Below are 20,590 nucleotides of genomic sequence, written 5' to 3'. Positions count from 1 at the left end.
AAAAAAACTATTTGCTAGATAAATAATATTTATATAAGGGTATGTAATCCAATAATAGTTTTGATTTTTTTAAGTTATTTTAGATACTTAAGCTGTTTTTAAAAGAAAAAGTAAAACAGGCAAACTATGCAATGTTGAAAAGTTTTCTGAAAGCAGCCTTTTTACAGAATCACAGACTTTAAGGTCACAAGGGACCATTATGATCATCTAGCTTGACCTCCTGCACAACGCAGGCCACAGAATCTTACCCACCCACTCCTGTAACAAACCCCTAACCTATGTCTGAGCTACTGAAGTCCTCAAATGGTGGTTTAAAGACTTCAAGGTGCAGAGAATCCTCCAGCAAGTGACCCTTGCCCTATAGTGCAAAGGAAGGTGAAAACCTCTCAGGGCCTCTGCCAATCTGCCCTGGAGGAAAAGTCTTACCCGATCCCAAATATGGTGATCAGCTAAACCCTGAGTATGTGGGCAAGACTCACCAGCCTGACACCCAGGAAAGAATTCTCTGTAGTAACTCAGATCCCACCCCATCTAACATCTCATCACAGGCCATTGGGCATATTTACCGCTAATAGTCAAAGATCAATTAATAGCCTAATTTTGGCAATTAATGGATCCCATCACACCATCCCCTTCATAAACATTTGCCCCAATTTAAATTAGTATCCTGACAAGGATTTCATTTAAATTTAGTTAAGTATTGTTTATGAATTAAACCCCAACTGACATTTACCTCGCATACCTGCGTACTTGTGTTTTTAATTAGATATTTACTGTTCGGGCTCAAAACACATGTTCTTAATAATCAGCTATACTCATACAATAGTTGCTCCATTAAATTTAAAGATAAGTATATAGGACCAGATTTACATTTACACTAAGGCCTCTTTACATCTATTTGGAAGCATAAATCACTGTGCAAGAGGGACAAAAAAAAATCTCCAATTTATGGCGTTTTTTATATTGCCATGATAGTGTAAAGGCACTTTAATGTAATAGAGAATTTGACCCATAGGAATATTTTGAATACCTAATTTCTTATGAGATAAAATTTTACACTACACATTTTAAATACATATGTGTACACTACAGTCTAGTATTGGTACAGGAACCACAAGATATATTAGGTAAATAATATAAGAGGTATTTACATGATGTACCATGATGGCTCTGGTTCAACTCACACACACGTCCGCACCAAGAAAAGGAAATTAAGTACAAACTGAAATTACCTTCTGAGTCCTGCCTTGAAGTGACAAAAGCCAGAGAATTTGCAGTGAACCAAAGACTCCTCTTCAGAATTCACTGCCCTGTTCCTATGTCATTGGAGCTGATGAGAGATGGAGTCATCCACTGTATGAACTGCCTCAAGCTATATGACTTTGTCCATTTTCTCTCTGCAAATTCTCCCATACAGACACTCATGAGAATTTGTAAATTTGGTCACAAGGGTCATTTCATTTCTCAGCCAATGCAGCTCTTTGTAGCAAATGACGGTGACATCCCACCCTGGAAGGAATTGCAGTTTTTCCTTGTGTCTGCCCCAGCATTCCATGATTTGACCATAGGACCGCCTGAGTTCTAGTCCCCGTTCTGACACTAACGCTCTGTGATACTAGACAAATCTTTAGGCCGAAATCCTCAAAGACACCTAATGCCCATTGAAACTAATCTGGGCATTAGACCCCAACCCAAGAGAGTGGGATGTATATGCTCAAGTTTAAAAATATAACTACTCCCAGTGAAGTCAGTAGTATTGCTCCCTTGCTTAAAGTTAAGCATGTGATTAAGTGTTTTGGTAGTTCAGGGCCTTAACTTGGTGGTTTGGGCATTGGGCTGCTAAACCCAGAATTGTGAGTTCAATTCTTGAGGGGGCTATTTAGGGATCTGGGGCAAAAATCTGTCCGGCGATTAGTCCTGCTTTGAGCAGAGAGTTGGACTAGATGACCTTCTGAGGTCCCTTCCAACCTGATATTCTATAGTATCTGAGCATTTCACAATCATTAATGGATTTTATCTGCACAACACCCAAATGTAGTTGAGATAATGCCCATTTTTCAGATGGGCTTTAACTGACTTGCCCATGGTCCCAAAGAAAGCTTGAGTCAGAGTCAGGAACTGGACTCCACAGCCTTATCCACTAGGCCAGGGGTTTTCAAACTCTGGGTTGCAGCTCCGCAGGTTAGCTGCTGGCAGACTGAAGACGCTTTTTTACCTTCAGCATCCGCAGGTATGGCCGATCACAGGTCTCAGTGGCCCCGGCTTGCTGTTCCTGGACAATGGGAGCTGTGAGAAAGCAGCATGGGCCAGGCCACCACTTCCCACAGCTCCCATTGGCTGGGAACAGCAAACCGCAGCCACTGAGAGCTGCAATCAGCCGTACCTACGGATGCCGCAGGTAAACAAAGCATCTCCAGTTCGCCAGAAGCTAACCTGCAGAGCTGCAATCCAGAGTTTGAAAACCCCTGCACTAAGCCATCTTTCCTCCCCATAACATCCCTTGTTTTTACATGCTCGTAAATGTCTTCAAAATTCTCTTTTGTGGCTACAAGTTTCCACATTTAGCCTCAACCTAAAAGTGCAATTTGTTTTTAAAAGGTTTAAGTAAAATCTGCTAAACTGAGTGAAAAATGCCATTTTTTCATCTTAAAAACAAATGCAGTGTTCTCTGCTTACCCACAATTCACAGCGGTTGAGTGAAAATCACTTCAGATTTGGCCAGTGTCTATTCCCCATGGAGAGTCTTCCCTGCTAACAGCCCAATCCTTCTGGCCTTATGCAAATCCCTAGTGCCATGAAATTCAAAACTGATAAATTATCACAGAATCAGAGGGAGACCGGGTGGATGAGGTAATATCTTTTATTGGACCAACATTTGTTGGTGAAAGAGAAGCTTTCAAGCTACTCAGAGCTCTTCTTCAGGCCTGACAGCTTGTCTCTTTCACCCACGGATGTTAGCCCAATAAAAGGTATTACCTCACCCACCTTCTCTTTCTCTAACATGGCTACAACACTGGAAGCAATCAGAGAATCATAGAAACGTAGGGATGAAAGGGACCTTAAGAGTTATCAATTCAGTCCTCTGAACTGAGGCAGGACCGGACAGCTGTTTGTCCAATCTGTTCTTAAAAACCTCCCATAACAGAAATTCCATAACCTCCCTTGAAAGCCTATTCTAGAGCTTAATTATCCTTATAGTTGGCAAGTTTTCCTAATATCTAACCTAAATCTTTCTTGCTGCATATTACGCCCATTATTTATTTCCTACCTTCAGTGGAAATGGAGAACAACTGACCACCTCCTCTTTATAACAGTCCTGAGTCTTCAAATATGTTATCAAGTTCCCCTCTCAGTCTTTTCTCAAGACTAAACATGCCCAGTGTTTCTAAATCTTTTGTCATTTTTGTTGCTGTCCTCTGGATTCTCTCCAATTTTTCCATATCTTTTCTAGAGTTTGGTGCCCACAACTGGACACAATACTCTAGCTGAGGTCTCACCAGTGTTGAGTAGTGGAGGACAGTTACCTAATACACCCCAGAATGATATTAGTTTTTTTCACATATGCAGATGTAGCCAGACTGTAGAAGGGGGAATGGAGGTCTCCCTGATGTCTGAAGCATATAGTTTATTTGTAAAGCTAGTTCACTCCTGACATTTGGAATCAAAGGCTGTCACACAATAGGTATGTACAGCATGATTGTGAAAAACTGCAGAGCCTTGTGGAAGCCTTGATTTACAAATCATGACATTTTAATCTACTTCTGGAGGAACATAGCGGCCTGCAATGCTAGGCAGATTCAAGGTGGGAGTACATTCTCTGAAGCAGGCTTGGGGAGCTACGCACATAGCTCCTGTGATTGTTGATGGGAATTGGGAGCGTAACCCCCTCCCCTAGTGCTGAAAACATATCAGTGCACTCCGTGTATTGTTCCCAGCAGAGACTTTAGGAATATTCGGCTTTGGCAGCGAAGCACAGAGTCCATGTGCTTTTCACTGATTTGGGCTGGGAATGTGTTTTACATTGGTTGACCCTGTGCTCTGCGCATTTGGAGCCAGCATAGAAGTTGTAACCACTTCTACAATTCACCTCCACTTCCACCATCATCTGAGCTACCTCCCCTAGGGGCTTCAGAGAGAAAATAGATGAAAGGAAGTCAGGACAGGCTGCCCAGTCACGACACGGAGAGACTAAGTGTAGCACCAGCAGTATCACTAGTCACTGCTAACCAGGTCAGCCAGCAACCACAGAACACACTAGGCAGGTTTAGATGCACGCTCGTGACATGTGAAGGGTAGAGGGGGTTGAAGGAGGACCTGCCTACCCTTACCTACCCACCCACCCCTCCCCAGCCACACACACACTCAGGGTACGTCTACATTTGAACTGGGAGGTGTGATTCCCAGCTCACATAGATGTATCTGCACTAGCTCAAGTAGAGCTAGCCTGCAAAGAAGAGCAGTGTAGCTGGGCTCGGGCTAGCTCCCTGAGTACATACCCAGGGGATCCAGGGGGTACATGCTTGGGTTGCTAGCCCGAGCCACCGCCTGTGCTGCCCTGATTACCCTGATACGTTTTAGCGCGAAAACTCTGCATGAGCTAGCCTGAGTACTTCTATGCAAGCTGGGAATCACACCTCTGAGCTCAAATGTAGACATAGCCTCTATTTCCTGGAGTGTAGGGGAAGATCTCAAAAAATGAGAGGTGTACATGAATCCATAGTCTTCTCCCTTTACACAAAGCCCGAAACATTCCATAATGTCAGGAGGGGGCGTTCTCACCTCCTTCCTCTCAGCAACCATGAGATCATGGTATTTCCAGGTTGTACAGCACGTTGCATCTCATTCCTTTCATTGTCCAGCACCTCTAAGAAGCCACCTACGCTGCCTCTTCTGTCACAGAAACATTTCCTCTCCCCTCTAGCAGTTAAATGTTCCCCAGGAGAAACCCCGCTTCCCTGAAGTCTGATGTAAGCTGAGACTTCACATTTGGCAGTCCCAACTTTTAACAAGATAAAACATATTTTTGCACACATGTTACACGATTTGCCCAAAGTCACCCAGCAGACTAGTGGAGAAGCCATGGAAAGAACCCAGATCTTCTGTGTTGCAGACCAGTGCTCTTTCCACTAGGTCAGACTGCAACTATCTAACTATGTAGGCATTTCTACCATGTCCATCACATTGTCCTAAAGTACAACATCTTTTGTAATTAAATTTAATTGACAAGCCAGAACTGCAGGGTGGATCTTCCTCTCTAAATTAGCTGATCGTGCCCCATATGCTAAAATCAGACAGTATTCTTAGGGGATCAGTACAATATGCACTTCACCTAAAAGAGCCAAAGGCTGGTTTGGAAAACACCACATCTATGACTTTGGATAGTATGACAGCCAATGGATTCCAATAGCTTTGCCATCATCTTCCACAGTTTATCATCACCCAGTTACAGCTGTGCTCTACCTTCTCTGGCTCCTTACATCCTTGCCTGTAATGGGACAAATTCTGCTCTCAACTACAGAAATGCAACCAATCCCATTAACTCCAGTGAGGTTGCATCAATGCCACTGAGAGTCAAATGTGGCCCTTTGTCACTCCCATTCAGTGCCCAAGTAAAGATAAAATGCAATGACATTCGCACAGCAGATCTTGACTCCAATATTGTGCTGCCAGGATGTATCCCTTTTTGCATGCGTTCCCAGAACAGATAAGCTGAGATTTGCAATAAGGCTCGCAGCACGACTGTGCTCTTTACTGCTCAGCTGTGCTGCAGGTGCCTGGGTTCATGTAGCATTGGCATCACTAAGGAGCTTGCAATGCTCCACAAATATCACAGATGCCATCATACCAGTCACCACTTCTTGCTGATACCCATTGTGCATGCTTCAGACTTCTAAGTGGCCACTTCTCACGCCTGCACAGAAACAGCATTTAGCTCCTTATAAGTGCTAGACTGGCAGCCCTGGAGACTAAAGGTCTGCATTTAGTAAAGAGGAGGTACAGCACAGGCAACCACAGAGATGCAGGTTTCCCCGCACTGCCCCAGCCAATGTCTCTCCACCCTGGCCTCGAGGGGCCACCTGTAGCTGGGATAGAGGCTAATTCTATACGCCAGTCTATAGATTGCCTCTCTGCTGAGAGTGCTGGCTATGAATGGTATTTGCGGTGCGAGTGTCTGTGATGTGGACACTTGTCCTCTAGGAACTAGGCCATAGGGTTGCCAACTTTCTAACTGTACAAAACCTAACACCTTTGCTCTGCCTCTACCCCACCCCTTCTCTGAGGCCCCACCCCCACTCACTCCAGTCCCCCTCCCTCTTGCTCACTTTCCCTCACCCTCACTCACTTTCACTGGGCTGGGGCAGAGGGTTGGGCTACAGGAGGGGGAGGGGGTGAGGGCTCCGGCTGGGGGTGTGGGCTCTCAGGTGCAGGAGAGGACTCTGGACTGGAGCCAAGGCGCTTTGAGCACAGGAGCGGGCTCAGGCAGGGCGTTGAGGTGCAGGAGGGAGGACAGGCTCCAGCTGGGGGAGTAGGCTCTGGGGTGGGGCCAGGGATGAGGGGTTTGGGCTGCAGGAGGGGGTCCAGGCTAGGGCCAAAGGGTTTGGAGTGTGGGAAGGGGTTCTGACCTGGGGCAGGGGGTTGGGATGAGGATGAGGGTTCAGGGTGCAGGCTCCAGGAAGGAGTTTGGGTGAAGGAGGGGGTTCCGACCTGGGGAAGGGGCTTTGAGGTGGGGCTGCAGGGTCTGGGAAGGAGTTAAGGTGTGGGAGGGGGTTCTGAACTGAAGCAGGGGGGTTGGGGTGTGGGCTCCAGCAGGCAGCGCTTACCTCAGGCTGCTCCCGGTCGGCGGTGCAGAGGGGCTAAGGAAGGCCCCCTACCTGCCCTGGCTCCATGCTACTCCCAAAGCACCCTGCCAGGAACCATGGCCAATGGGAGCTACAGAGCCAGTGCTCAGGGCAGAGGCAGCACACAGAGCCTACCTTAGCCCCACCACACCACCAACCAGACTTTTAACAGCCCAGTCAGCAGTGTTGATAGGAACCATCAGGGTGCCTTTTCAACCAGGCATTCTGCTCGAAAACCGGATGCCTGGTGACCCTACTAGACCAAGAGCATCAAACTCATTTCACATTGGCTAGAGAACAGATGGTTTTTGTGTGTTTTTTAAATTTATGGATGTTTAGCATATGAACGTATGCAACTGTAGATTGCCTGGCAGAAAAGAAGCTACTTAAAGGCACCATAAATCGACCGTAACATGATGCAATTTAACATCCTCAATTTCTTTGAGGATTTCCCCCCCCATTTTAACTTTCTTCTTTATAAAAAAAAACAACTTTAAATATAAACTCTAGCTAGTCTTAGCCACAGGCAGTTTGTGACATCTGTTGCTAATACACTCATCTGCAGTTTATACATGGTTCAGGGCATGATGAAGGGAAGAGAATATTGAATGAGACACTCAATAAGTAGACTCAAATATTTAGTCTGCTAAACTTGACAAAAATCTGCACCATAGCAGCGTGATAGGTTGGCTAATAAAGCCTCACAGAACCTAAAGCGTTCAGATGGGTTCTTGTCTCAGATATACATAAATGATACAGCAGCAAAGAATCCTGTGGCACCTTATAGACTAACAGACGTTTTGGAGCATGAGCTTTCGTGGGTGAACATGCATGCATCTGAGGAAGTGGGTATTCACCCACGAAAGCTCATGCTCCAAAACGTCTGTTAGTCTATAAGGTGCCACAGGATTCTTTGCTGCTTTTACAGATCCAGACTAACACGGCTACCCTCTGATACATAAATGATACACAGACATACACATATACATAGATAACGTATATATAACATACACACAGTTGCATTTGCGACTGCTCTACACTGGGGTTCAAACTGAACTAGGAACCACATCTCAACTCTCTTTAAGCATAACTCCAACCAACTGCTTTCTAACATGATTCAGCTTGCCAAGTTATGGATGTTAGGAACCTCCTTGAGCTAGAATACAGCTCACATTGTGTTAGAAAGCCAGTAAAGAACAAGCATGGGACAATCCTAGAAAAAAAAAAGCTATTCACAGTGCAAACCAAAATTCTGTGCGACTCATAGAATCGTAGGACTGAGAGGTCCCCTGCAGGACAAAGCATTATCTAGACCATCATGTCCTGGTCTAAGCCAAGCACCCTGCATTGAGGACTCCCAAGCTCTCTTCACTGGCTCCCTTTTATATGCAGGATAGAGAGCATGACAAACATACCAAAGGGCTCCAGGAAGCTGACCTCCATTATGGAGAATATGGGTCCCTCCCTGGTGAGCTCGACATCCACAATTTGTTTCTTCTGGCAGTGTCTTGACACCATGCCAGCATAACATGGTCCCAAAAGGACTCCGTGATACCTCCCATTACATCCCTCCCCAGGAAAAGTCCCTGATAGCTTCCCACCTTGTGTCGTTAGAGCACATTAATGATGGTGCCCAAATCTCCCCTCCTCTATGACCTCCAACACACCAGTCACCTACTAACAAGATTCCCCCTCCCTCTTCTCCATCTCAACTACCTTCCTAGTCCTGGCTGGTCAAAAAATGTTCTGTCACAAACTGTTTTTGACAGAAATTTAGGTTTTCAACTAAACATGGGGGTGTTTTTGCAAAAAGGTATCAACATTTCACACACAAAAAATTGATTTTTCATTGATAACCTACATGCCCAAAACACAAAAAAAATGTGAGTCTAAAACTAAAATGGTTTTTCATTCTCAAATGCCACTGCGCTGCCTCTAAAGGAGTTGTAGTTCAGGTGCCTCATTCTCCCATTTTCCTCTGTTGGCCAGGCTCCTCAGCCATACTACATAGCCCATGATGCACTGCAGCCATGTGATTGCCATGATGCATGGCCTCCTCTCACCAAGAGAGGAGACTGTGGTTCATCACGGGAGAGAGAGTCTGACCCAGGGAGCCATGCCCACAGAAGAAAGTGGGAGCATGAGGTATTCAAACTATAGCTCTCATGAGTAGGGTCTTGTGTAAATCACAATTTCACAGAGAGCACAGAAATCAAGAAAATGGCCCCAAACCGTGATCTTTTAATTATTTTTAAAGGAAAATGTCTACAAAAATTTACTTTACCTAGTCAGTTTTAAGACAGCATGAATTTTATAAACATTAGTCAAAATTGACTAAACATTACTTGTAAAATTCATCCCATCCTTGAAATTGACTAAATGTACTTGTAAAATTCATTCCATGTCAACACTATAAAAATCAATACTTTGCTATTTACAGTTACAAATTTTCTTTTAAAAAAATCATGATCTACACAGGGGTCTACTCATGAGGCTGCACAGCAGCATTTCTGAACCAAAATATTTTGATTTTTTCTTTGGGTGGGGGGAGAGAAAAAAATACCAAAATTTTTCATCAGGTTAAAAAAAAATCCCTCATTTTCTGACCAGCTCTATTTCCTACCCCTGAGATTCTCCTGCAAGCTCAACATATTCCAGGATATACTTGACCTCCGTTGTAGAGCAAAAGGAAATCAGTGGGTCTAGTCACATGAGCAGGAATGATGTTGGCACGATCAGGCCCTAGTTATGGGGCCACATTTATTTTTAAAGAAACCTGGCATATTTGCATAGAAATCCATGCTCAGCTGTGGCCTATTTCTGCAAGGGCAGTTAGTGTCTTTGCCCATGCAAATCAAAGGGCACCAAACAGGATGACGGAAAGAGGAGAGTGACATGAACCTGGTGGAGAAGTGATTAGTGGGAGGCAGCATTCTAGCCAGGGGTGGAGATGAGGTGGGTTTACAAACCTGGAGCTAACCCTGTGCACAGCCCATTGTTCTTCTTACCTATCGTAGGCATCTCTAAATTCTGGTAGGGGCATTCCAGGCTGCCTCCTTGTGTTCTTCCAAAAATAGCGGAGTAAATGGCTATGACCATGTTTTTCTTACAGCTCAGTCTCAGCTTGTCGTCTTCACAGGCTACTTTACTTTTGTACTCGTCTGGAAAGAAACAGAACGTCTCGTTATTTGGCTGATCCACAGCAATGTGCAGACAGTGAACAGGAAAAAAAAGTAAGCCAACCATGAAGAGATTCCTTCCCCCTCAAGCATACGTTGGTAGATACAGTGGGGTCTGCTGGTTGGTGCCCAGAGATTGGCATAGACTTAAAGAGCAGACGGATCCCCACCCAATGACTATATTTGCTATGATAATGAAGACGATAATTTGCATTTAGTATAGCCCCTTCCACCAGGAATCATCAAAGCTTTTACAAATATTAATTAATATAACCTCATCACACCTGTGAGAGGTGAGCAGTATTCCCGTTTGCCAGATAAGGAAATTGACTCACAGAGGTTAAATGGCTTGTCAGTGACCAGGCAGAAAGCCTGTGGCAGGGACAAGGAAAGAAGTCAGATCTCCTGTTTCTTAACCACAGGGCCATTTGTCAACCCCTACATGTATGTCCCACCCATTAACACAGCTGGAATGTGAACTGAACGCACTGTGGTCAGCAGGCAACAGCAGCTCCACTGGAGCTGGACAGAAGCCTTCCCCTAGTATGTCACTAGAATCTGTGCTAAGCTTGTTTTATGCTGGGAGTTGCTCTTGCCTGACAGACAAACAGATACACAAAGTTGCTCTCAAATCTGATTTCAAAAACAGACAGCCGGACATCACAGGATGTCGTCCTGCTCTTGCAAAGCTGATGCTGGCGGAACAAACTCTGACTTTGCACACATCAAAAAGAGACCAGGGAAGTTCAGTCACAGAAGACCATGTGTCCTGAACTTCTCTTTATTATATTATTATCTGTATGACTGGAGCACACAGAGGCCACAACTTAGACCAGGCCCCCATCCTGTTAGGCAATCTACAAACGCTTAGTAAGCAACAGTCCCTGTCCTGAGGAGCCTATAGTCTAAATAGACATGGGCTGGGGGGGTACAGAGGCATGGAGAGGTGCTATGCCAAAGGTCACACCACCAGGAAGTGTCCACAATGGCTTCATATAAATATAGGAATGGACTAGACTAGCACAGGCTGTATGGGTGGATGGGGATGAATGTGCCTTATGTTTTCTCTCTCTCATGCACCTGCTCAGGGACCAGTCACAGTCTAAATGCAAACGTTCGTACTGGTGGGTTTCATGTTTCCCCCGGAAAAATTATGGCGGAGGAAAGGTGACAGTGATATTCAGCAAATGTTTTACTTGACTCTAATCCCCAGTGCAGCCATTTGTAGGGCAACTGAGATTTGCAATGATTAAGATATTTGCTAAGGATAATATACCCTTTATTGCTGGTGTGTTTTCAGAGACACGATCAAATATAACTAGAGAGAGAGACTGGGATGGGGGAGGAAACAGCTGCAGGCTTTTCTAGACACAGTTCAAAGATCTTTATACAACGTGATTGTAACATAGACTGAACAATTACGGAAAAGTAGCAATAAACATTTCTAACGGAAAAATTGGCCCTTGCAAATTGTAGAGTAACCAACAAGATTTCCTGTAGTTAGACAATGTGTACATAGATGTTAATTCATTGGATTGTAGCAAATTACTCAGAAGGGATCAATGGAATGTGGACATTTCCACATATGGCCAATAACAATTTTATGAGTGATTGTGATTGGGAAGATCAAAAGTTAACATTAATGGTCTCAGCCTCAGAAAGATCTCAGTGCTGAAAGCTCTCATATAGAGTTAGCACTTACAGTGTGTGATGGGTGGGTCTTAGTTCCAGAGGTATTTAGCCTGCAACTATTTTTAAAAATGACTTACTTGAGAAACTTATGTAACATTATTGTTTAAAAAAAAAAAAAGACCCTATGGGAGAGTGTTGGGAGCAATCCTTGGGGTGTATATTTGCTGAGCCTATTTTACAGTTCAAAGAGCTGAGAAAACATGGCATCAGAAATCCATATTCATCCCAAAGTTATAAAGCATTCAGATCACAGACACAGAGAAGTTAGAAATGGAAAAGATTTAGTAGGTGACCTTTCCCATCTCCTTGCCACTGCAGGATTATTTCCTACAGAAGATTCTCAGGAACACTGTCTTGTCCAGTTTCAAATGACTGAATTAATAAGACTACTTGCAAGATGCTACTCCAGATTTTAATTGCTTTCACTCTTTGGTATCTTCTCTTCAGCCTAAATTTTCCTTTGCTCAATTTCATTCCACCTCATCCCACTCTACAGAATAAACTCTCCCTACTTTGTAGCTTATACCTTTCTATTACTTCCTGTTACTTCGACATTATCACCCCTGCCAGCCTCACAGTGTCGTTTAAACAAGCTGCACATTTATTTAGTTCTCTTTGCATCTTTCTATGTGCCTCTCTTTGTGTTTAAATAGGAAGTCCTCACCAATTTGAAGTCTTGGTGTTCCTCCAATCAAGTTTCATGGTCTCTCCGCTTGGGTACTGTCCTGAGTTCTCTGCTGGGTGGCCCGCACCTGCAACCCTCCTTTTAAATCTTTGACCTGTGCTTCCAATCATGTTTTAGCATTTTTTGTTCCAATTAATTACTTGTTCTCTGGGTCTTGTGTTCCCTCCTGCACCTGATGGGGAGGTCCGTTAGTGTGGTGGGCTTCACCCACTGCCTCCTAGAATTCAAATCAAATTCAAATGAGGGGAGGGATAGCTCAGTGATTTGAGCATTGGCCTGCTAAACCCAGGGTTGTGAGTTCAATCCTTGAACTTAGGGATCTGGAGCAAAAATCAGTATTTGGTCCTGCTACTGAAGGCAGGGGGCTGGACTTGATGACCTTTCAGGATCCCTTCCAGTTCTACAAGATAGGTGTAAAACACCCTGATACGTGCTGATCTGAGTTTGTCTGGGCTGCATCCTTGAACTCCTTCATGGAGCTGTGGACATTGTCCACAGTATTCTGCTCAGTGCTTTGGGTTCCCTCATTTTGTACCTAGGATCTTCACCCCATTTTAGTCTATTCATTTGTTTTCCTCCATACTCGGCTAAGTCTTCAGTCCTGTGGCTCCTCCCTTATCTGAGGGGTGGGCCTTCAGTTGCTTGGTGGGCTCTGTCCATCAATTCAGGATTTAACAGGCCAGCACGCATCCAGTAATAGTTCCTCTGAGAGGCATCAGCTGACTCCCTGGACTCCTTGAGGCAGTGGACATTGTCCAGGGTTCTCTGCTGCATGTCCCCCACTGGATCCCTTGTTTTGAGCCTGTGACCTGCACTTACTTCCCTGTTTTTCATTCCATAATCAGTTAAATGTAGAGGTTTAGGTCTAAAAGGTGGGCTTTTTGTTGTTCTGGTGGGCTCCACCCAGCACCCTAGATTGTTAATAAGGCAGCACATTTCACAAACACTGAAATACACAATGAAAAATTCAGAAATCTTTTTATTCAATTTTTCTTTTTCTTTTCTTTTTTTTAACTGCACTGAGTGGAGATTTAAAGACTAGCGTGTGCTAACATGATGCCTTGCTGTAAGTAGTTATCTCTTCAGAAAGTCATCTGACTGTATATCTACCCTGCCCGTGGCTGACCCATGCCACCTGACTCAAGCTTGCAGGGCTTGAGCTAAGGGGCTGTTTAATTGTGATGTAGACGTTCGGGCTCAGACTGCAGCCTGAGCTCTGCGACCCTCCCACCTCTCCAGGTCCTACAGCCCAGGCTCCAGCCTGAGCCCAAACATCTACATCGCAACTAAACGGCCCCTTAACACAAATTCCACAAGCCTAAGTCAGCTGGCACGGGCCAGCCGTGAGTTTTTAACTGCAGTGTAGCTATTCCCTAAAAGTCTTAACATTACATCTAATAGGACAATATATTTACTGATGAGCAAAAATGTTGCCAGTTTCAAAAGGCATCCTGCAAACTCAACCCCCAATAATTTCTGGAGGTTTGAAACTCTTCTGACAAGTGGAAAGATTGTTCTTTATAGATGACCCTGTCGGATTCCTTTTAAATTATCCCTGTGATGCACCCAGCCAATTTGCAGCATTTAAAAGGAGACTTTCCCGCTTGTCACTTTCATTAGACTAAAGCAGTTGTCTTTTTTTATTCTGCTTTGAAAAGGCTGGCAGTGTTGCAAATTAACTGTTACCTTCCATTTTCAAAGCCAGGCTCAGATGTGCTGGGCTGGACTTTACTGTCAGAAAAACAAAACTATAGGATGATTTAAAGGGTGAAAAAGAGCAGGGTATTGAAATGTAGACACTCTACTGTGAGAGGAGGTCTCCATTTAACACTTGGAGCTGCGGACAACTAAATTCCAACTCCAGCTCTTCAACTGACTCATTGGCCCTATTTTTTTTCTCTCATACACTGATGTACATCAGGAGTAACCAGTACATAAACTGATATAAAACTTGTTTGTGTAAATTGAACTCTGTCCTTTAGTTTCCCCATCTGAAAAATATCTAAAAACATGATAACCATACTTACCCTGCTCACACAGATGTTAGGAAAAGGAATTATTAGTAGTTAATCAACCTAATCCAGTTCCGATTTATTCTGTAGTCACTGGGGTTGACAAGGGCATAAGTCAGGGGAAAATTGGGCCCAGTACTTTTAATTTTATAAACCCTGCGTGTATGTGTGGCAGGGCACTGCAGGGGAATCCCTAATCAGAGGAAATGGGTTGGGACTGGGCCACTAGCTAGGATTGGCCTGGAAACTGGCCCCGCCTGCCAGCATCGTTAACAGGGGCTAAAAGCTTGGGAGGAAGTGAGCCTGAGAGGAGGTTGGAGACCAGGAGGGGAGAACAAGCTCAGAAGGAGCCAGCTACCCTATTGCCACTGAGGCCTGTGCGAGGCCAAACCCGTAAATAAGCTGTAAATAATTGGAGCTTGGTGGTGGGGACCGGAAACAGGAATAAAGAACTCGGGGGTTGCACCAGCTTATGGTGGTCCTGACTCACTGGGGAGCAGGACCAGGAGGCTGAACCCAGCGAGCAGGGCCGGTGCAACCATTTAGGTGACCTAGGCGGTCGCCTAGGGTGCTAGGATTTGGGGGGCGGCATTTTCTTCGGCAGCAACCGCGGCGGCTGGATCTTCGGCCACCCTAGTAGCCGCAGGCATTTAGGTGGAGGGAGCTGGGGCAGGGGAGCGCGGGGAGGGCCGCCTGCAGCAAGTAAGGGGGGGGCGGCATACAGGGGAACTCCCCGTCCCAGCTTACCCCTCCCCCGCCTCCTCCCCGAGCACACCGTTGCTGCTTCACTTCTCCCGCCTCCCAGGCTTGCGGTGCCAATCAGCTTAGGCACCGCAAGCCTGGGAGGCGAGAGAAGTGAAGCAGCAACGGCGTGCTTGGGGAGGAGGCGGAGCAGGGGTGAGCTGGGGCGGAGGGGGTGCCTCAGGGAAGAGGGTAGGGGGTGGGGAGCTGCCATGAGGGGGGCGCCTCAGGGCGGAGGGGAGGATCTGCCGTGGGGGAGGCACCTCAGGGAGGAGAGGGGGATCTGCCACGGGGGGGGGGAGGAGGTGCCTCAGGGCAGGGGCTCGGGGCTGGGGGAGGGCGCAAGATGGAAGTTTTGTCTAGGGTGCGAAACATCCCTGCACCAGCCCTGCCAGTGGGGCAAGGGGAGCACCCTGTTACAGTGTGATAATTATTACCTCATAAAAGTCTACTTTTTAATCCTCTCTTTAACATTTTAGAAAATCTATTTTAAACAGGACCCCCTGAACAATTTTACACATCATTTCCTTTAATAGATTCTTGTGACAAAATCTAGAGCTGGAACAAACACTGTTGCCAACACTCGCAGTTTCAGCATGAGTCTCACAATATTTGGTGTTTCATAAAGCCCTAGCTCCTAGATGCATGGGATTTAGATGACAATCTCAGCTTTCATCTACAATATGAAAGCAAGTTTCTAACCCTCATGTTTGCAGAGAAAAAATCTTGAAAACTCAAACCACTTGCACTCTTAAAACATTCAAAAACCAGAAGGCAAATTAAAACACACACACACAAAATAAAAAACCCTTTTAAAAAAATCTCATTATTTTTAAAGAAATCTCATGATTTTTGGGACATGACTCATGACTTTTAACCACTGGAGCTGTCCAGTGCCAAACCTGTATCCCAACACTTTTCCAATTCACTCTTCATTCATTCCAAAAGACATCCATTCAGATTGATTGCTCTATCGCTATCATCCTCGAATAGTTCTCTCACTCCCATGTGAAGTGCCCTATTATTCACTTCTCTGCCCTGCATACTTCCAGATGAGGCCATGTGCCTACTCCAGACCATGGCTCAATAGTGCAGATCCTCACCTTCACAGGAGTAAAGGCTTGCAGAGGTGAGATCTAGATAACAAGGATGTATTTAATGGCATGCATGCCTTCTCTTTTGGTCACTCTTAAATGTATGTTTTCAGGGTATCTTGAAATACCATTTACAGCTGCTACTTGGCGTCCGTAACACAGTCTGATACTGCTTTATGAGTGAGGCGGGGGGAGTTGTTCTTACTTTTCATTCTAAAATACTTTGACACTGGTTCCTCCACATGTTTGTTCTGGTTAATCACCGTGAAAAAATTCCTATTCCTCTTGGAGTCAGCGGAGTTCCTATGTCACTTTGACTAATTGTATAAACAAACTTTCCCCCTCACCTCCCCACAACAATCGAAGTCGTTTGTCATCATTGAAATGTCTGCCACAATGCAATCTCAATCTTCAGTGCATAAAGTTATGACAGTTATACACAATGCCTAAAGATCTGCCAATTATTTTAGGTCTATTGTACCTGAGGCCAAAGGTTGTGACCTCCCAACTGCTTCGGGAAATACTATTTACCCATCTGCCTCTGTAAAGAGCAGCTTGGAGAGAAAGAGTTGTCTTCATGTACTGTTATTCATCAAAGTCCTAAAAAAAAAAATGGGTGGAAAAACGGATTCTTTACCGCCACCCCCCCTCCCAATGGAACCCATAGAACACAATGGCTGAGTCTAAAGAAGTCACAGCTTTATGATTTACACAACTCAAGTCAGAATCGAGCAGGGGAACTGCAAAAGAATGCAGAATTTGCCTTTAAAGCTGTTTACATCTGGGTACCAGGGTCCTGATCCAACTCCCCCTCAAGACAATGGGAGTCCTTGTATTCACATAAATGGGAACTGGCCTGAGCCCCCATTTGGATGCTGGATTCTCCTTCGTAGCAGAGATAGTCAGGAGAAACTCCTTTGAAATCAATAGGATTCCACTGGCAAAGGCAAGAGGAAAATCAGCCCTTTATTTTTCATTCTCACTCTGGTCAGATGGGGTTTCTGTGACGCTCTCCCTTATACAGTGCATGCACTGACTGACAATAATTTCTGCATTCATTGACAGTGAAATCATGCATTTCTCTTAATCCTGCTCCTTACAGTCGAGTGATTAGTGTGTTTCAGGGATAGGGCTATTTGACAGCATCTGAAAATGTCTGTGCATCGGTGGCTTAATCAGAATTAACTGCAAGTATTAAAATTTCATTTATAAGGCTCAGTCTGATCCCAGGCTCACTGATCTGCTCTCTCACATTTATAACATTCTTTTATTTACGCCTTTTCATCACCGCGGCACTTGTGGCCTGAGGTTTATTACCCGTATAAATTTCCACTCCCTACCCAGTCGAAACGGTTTTGAAATAATACAGATAAGCAAGAATGAGCTGATGAGTTCAGGGCCTTTTTTACACCCTCAATAGCAAGGCCAAGAGAATGTGCCACTCTAACAGCCCACAGTCTGCCGGGCTGCTTATAAGGCATGAGCCACCAAAGAGCAATGCAGCAAACAATACAGTGAACTTCTCCTGCCACCAATAAAACTGTCTCCCGAGGGAGACTAATGCTTTTCTGACAAGGTTGATAGCTACTGAATTACCAATCTATCCCAGCACTAAAATCAATCACTAGTGTTAAAGGTGCCTGGGATTTCTATAGCTCCAAAAGAAACTATTATTTCGAACTTTCTTCCCTCTTCTTGTGCATGGCGTGCAGCAAATCTTGTCAACAGTGTGTAAGTCTTAAGGAGGGGTGTAATTTAACTAGGATTTTCAGGCAGAGTCCTGAGCTCAGAGGATCTAACTCGTAAAGGCATGATCCTGAGCACAGTGACGAAGCTCTCAATGGCTTCAAAAAGAACAGGAGTACTTGTGGTACCTTAGAGACTAACAAATTTATTTGAGCATAAGCTTTCATGGGCTACAGCCCACTTCTTCAGATGCATAGCCCACCAAAGTTTATGCTCAAATAAATTTGTTAGTCTCTAAGGCACCACAAGTACTCCTGTTCTTTTTGTGGATACAGACTAACACAGCTGCTACTATGAAACCTGTCAATGTTTTCAAAGGTTCAGGATCAGGTCCTAAGGGAACTGAATGGGTGACGGTATGTTCCTCCAAAATCTATTGCCATGTTTTACAGGCAGGCCCACCAATGGAGTGGGGGTGGCAAAGGGGGCAATTGCCTAGGGGTCTGGACAATTCCCGCCCTCGCTCGTCATCCTGCGCCTCTCCCAGAAGTGGCCGGCACCATCCCTGAAGCCCATAGGGGAGTGTCTCCGTGCATTGCCCCGGCCTAAGTGCTGACTCCGCAGCTCCCATTGGTCAGGAACTGCGGCCAGTGGGACATGTGGGGACGGTACCTATGGGCAGGGCGTGTAGAGACCCCCAGGCTCCCTGCCTAAGAGCCACTGTGCTGCCAGAGGGATGTGCTGGTCGCTTCTGGAATTCAAGAGCCACTCGAGGTAAGTGTTGACCCCCTGAGTTCTTCATGCATCCCAACCCCCTGCTCCAGCCTAGATCCCACACCCAAACTCCCTCCCAGAGCCCGACACTTCACCTCCTCACACCCAAACTCCCTCCCAGACCCCACACCCCCTTCCGCACCCAAACTCCCTCCCAGAGCCCGAAACTTCACCCTTCACACCCAAACTCCCTCCCAGAGCCCACACCCCCTTCTGCACCCAAACTCCTTCCCAGAGCCAGACACTTCACCTCTTCACACCCAAACTCCCTCCCAGAGCCCATACTCCCTTCTGCACCCAAACTCCCTCCCAGAGCCTGACACCTCACCCCCCCCACACCCAAACTCCCTCCCAGAGCCTGTCACTTCACCCCCCCACACCCAAACTCTCTCCCAGAGCCCACACCCCCTTCCGCACCCAAACTCCCTCCCAGGGCCTGACACCTCACCCCCTCCCGCACTCAAACTCCCTCCCAGAGCCCGACACCTCAGCCCCCTCCCACACCCAAACTCCCTCCCAGAGCCCACACCCCCTTCCGCACCCAAACTCCCTCCCAGGGCCTGACACCTCACCCCCTCCCGCACCCAAACTCCCTCCCAGAGCCTGACACCTCACCCCCCTCCCACACCCAAACTCCCTCCCAGAGCCCACACCCCCTTCCGCACCCAAACTCCCTCCCAGAGCCTGACATTTCACCCCCTTCCACACCCAAACTCCTTCCTAGAGCCTGACACCTCACCCCCTCCTGCACCCAAACTCCCTCCCAGAGCCTGACACCTCACCCCGTCCCGCACAAAAACTCCCTCCCAGAGCCCGCACCCCCTCCCGCACCAAAACTCCCTCCCAGAGCCTGACACCTCACCCCCTCCCACACCCAAACTCCCTCTCAGGGCCTGACACCTCACCCCATCCCGCACAAAAACTCCTTCCCAGAGCCCACACCCCCTCCCGCACCCAAACTCCCTCCCAGAGCCTGACACCTCACCCTCTCCTGCACCCAAACTCCCTCCCAGGGCCCACACCCCCTTCCACACCCAAACTCCCTCCCAGAGCCTGACACCTCACCCCCTTCCACACCCAAACTCCCTCCCAGGGCCTGACACCTCACCCCATCCCGCACAAAAACTCCCTCCCAGAGCCCGCACCCCCTCCCGCACCCAAACTCCCTCCCAGAGCCTGACACCTCACCCTGTCCCACACCCAAACTCCCTCCCAGAGCCCGACACCTCACCCCCTCCCGCACCCAAACTCCCTCCCAGAGCCCGCACCCCCTCCCGCATCCAAACTCCCTCCCAGAGCCCGCACCCCCTCCCGCACCCAAACTCCTTCCCAGAGCCCGCACCCCCTTCCGCACCCAAACTCCCTCCCAGAGCCCGACACCTCACCCCCCCACACCCAAACTCCCTCCCAGAGCCCACACCCCCTTCTGCACCCAAACGCCCTCCCAGAGCCTCACCCCTTCTGCACCCAAACGCCCTCCCACAGCCTGACACCTCACCCCCTCCTGCACCCAAACTCCCTCCCAGAGCCCGACACTTCATCCCCCCACACCCAAACTCCCTCCCAGAGCCCACACCCCCTTCCACACCCAAACTCCCTCCCAGAGCCTGACACCTCACCCCCTCCTGCACCCAAACTCTCTCCCAGAGCCCGCACCCCTACCCATTCCCACAACCCAGCCCCCTGCCCCAGCCTTGTGAAACTGAGTGAGGGTGGGGGAGAGCGAGTGACAGAGGGAGGGGGGATGGAGTAAGCAGGAGGGTGGGGCCTTGGAGAAGGGCCGGGACAGGGCAGGGCCTCAGGGAAAGGGGTGGGCAAGAGTCTTTGGGTTTGCATGATTAGACAGTTGGCAACCCTACCGGGCAGGCATGTGGAAGCCCTGGCCATG

At 46.9% G+C, this 20,590-nt stretch overlaps 1 protein-coding gene across 1 annotated transcript in view; it reads right to left on the bottom strand.

Moving 5' to 3' along the window:
- Window positions 1-20,590, bottom strand: part of EVA1A (eva-1 homolog A, regulator of programmed cell death) — a 345,582-nt gene that overhangs the window by 156,250 nt on the left and 168,742 nt on the right. Inside the window, exon 3 of the mRNA XM_050950914.1 lies at window positions 9,848-10,000. Coding sequence (XP_050806871.1) covers window positions 9,848-10,000 — 153 coding nt within the window. The remainder of the gene's footprint in view (window positions 1-9,847; window positions 10,001-20,590) is intronic.

The sequence above is a fragment of the Gopherus flavomarginatus genome, chromosome 4 (assembly GCF_025201925.1).
Source record: "Gopherus flavomarginatus isolate rGopFla2 chromosome 4, rGopFla2.mat.asm, whole genome shotgun sequence".
Taxonomy (NCBI): domain Eukaryota; kingdom Metazoa; phylum Chordata; order Testudines; family Testudinidae; genus Gopherus; species Gopherus flavomarginatus.
This window is presented reverse-complemented; position numbering and strand designations above follow the sequence as displayed.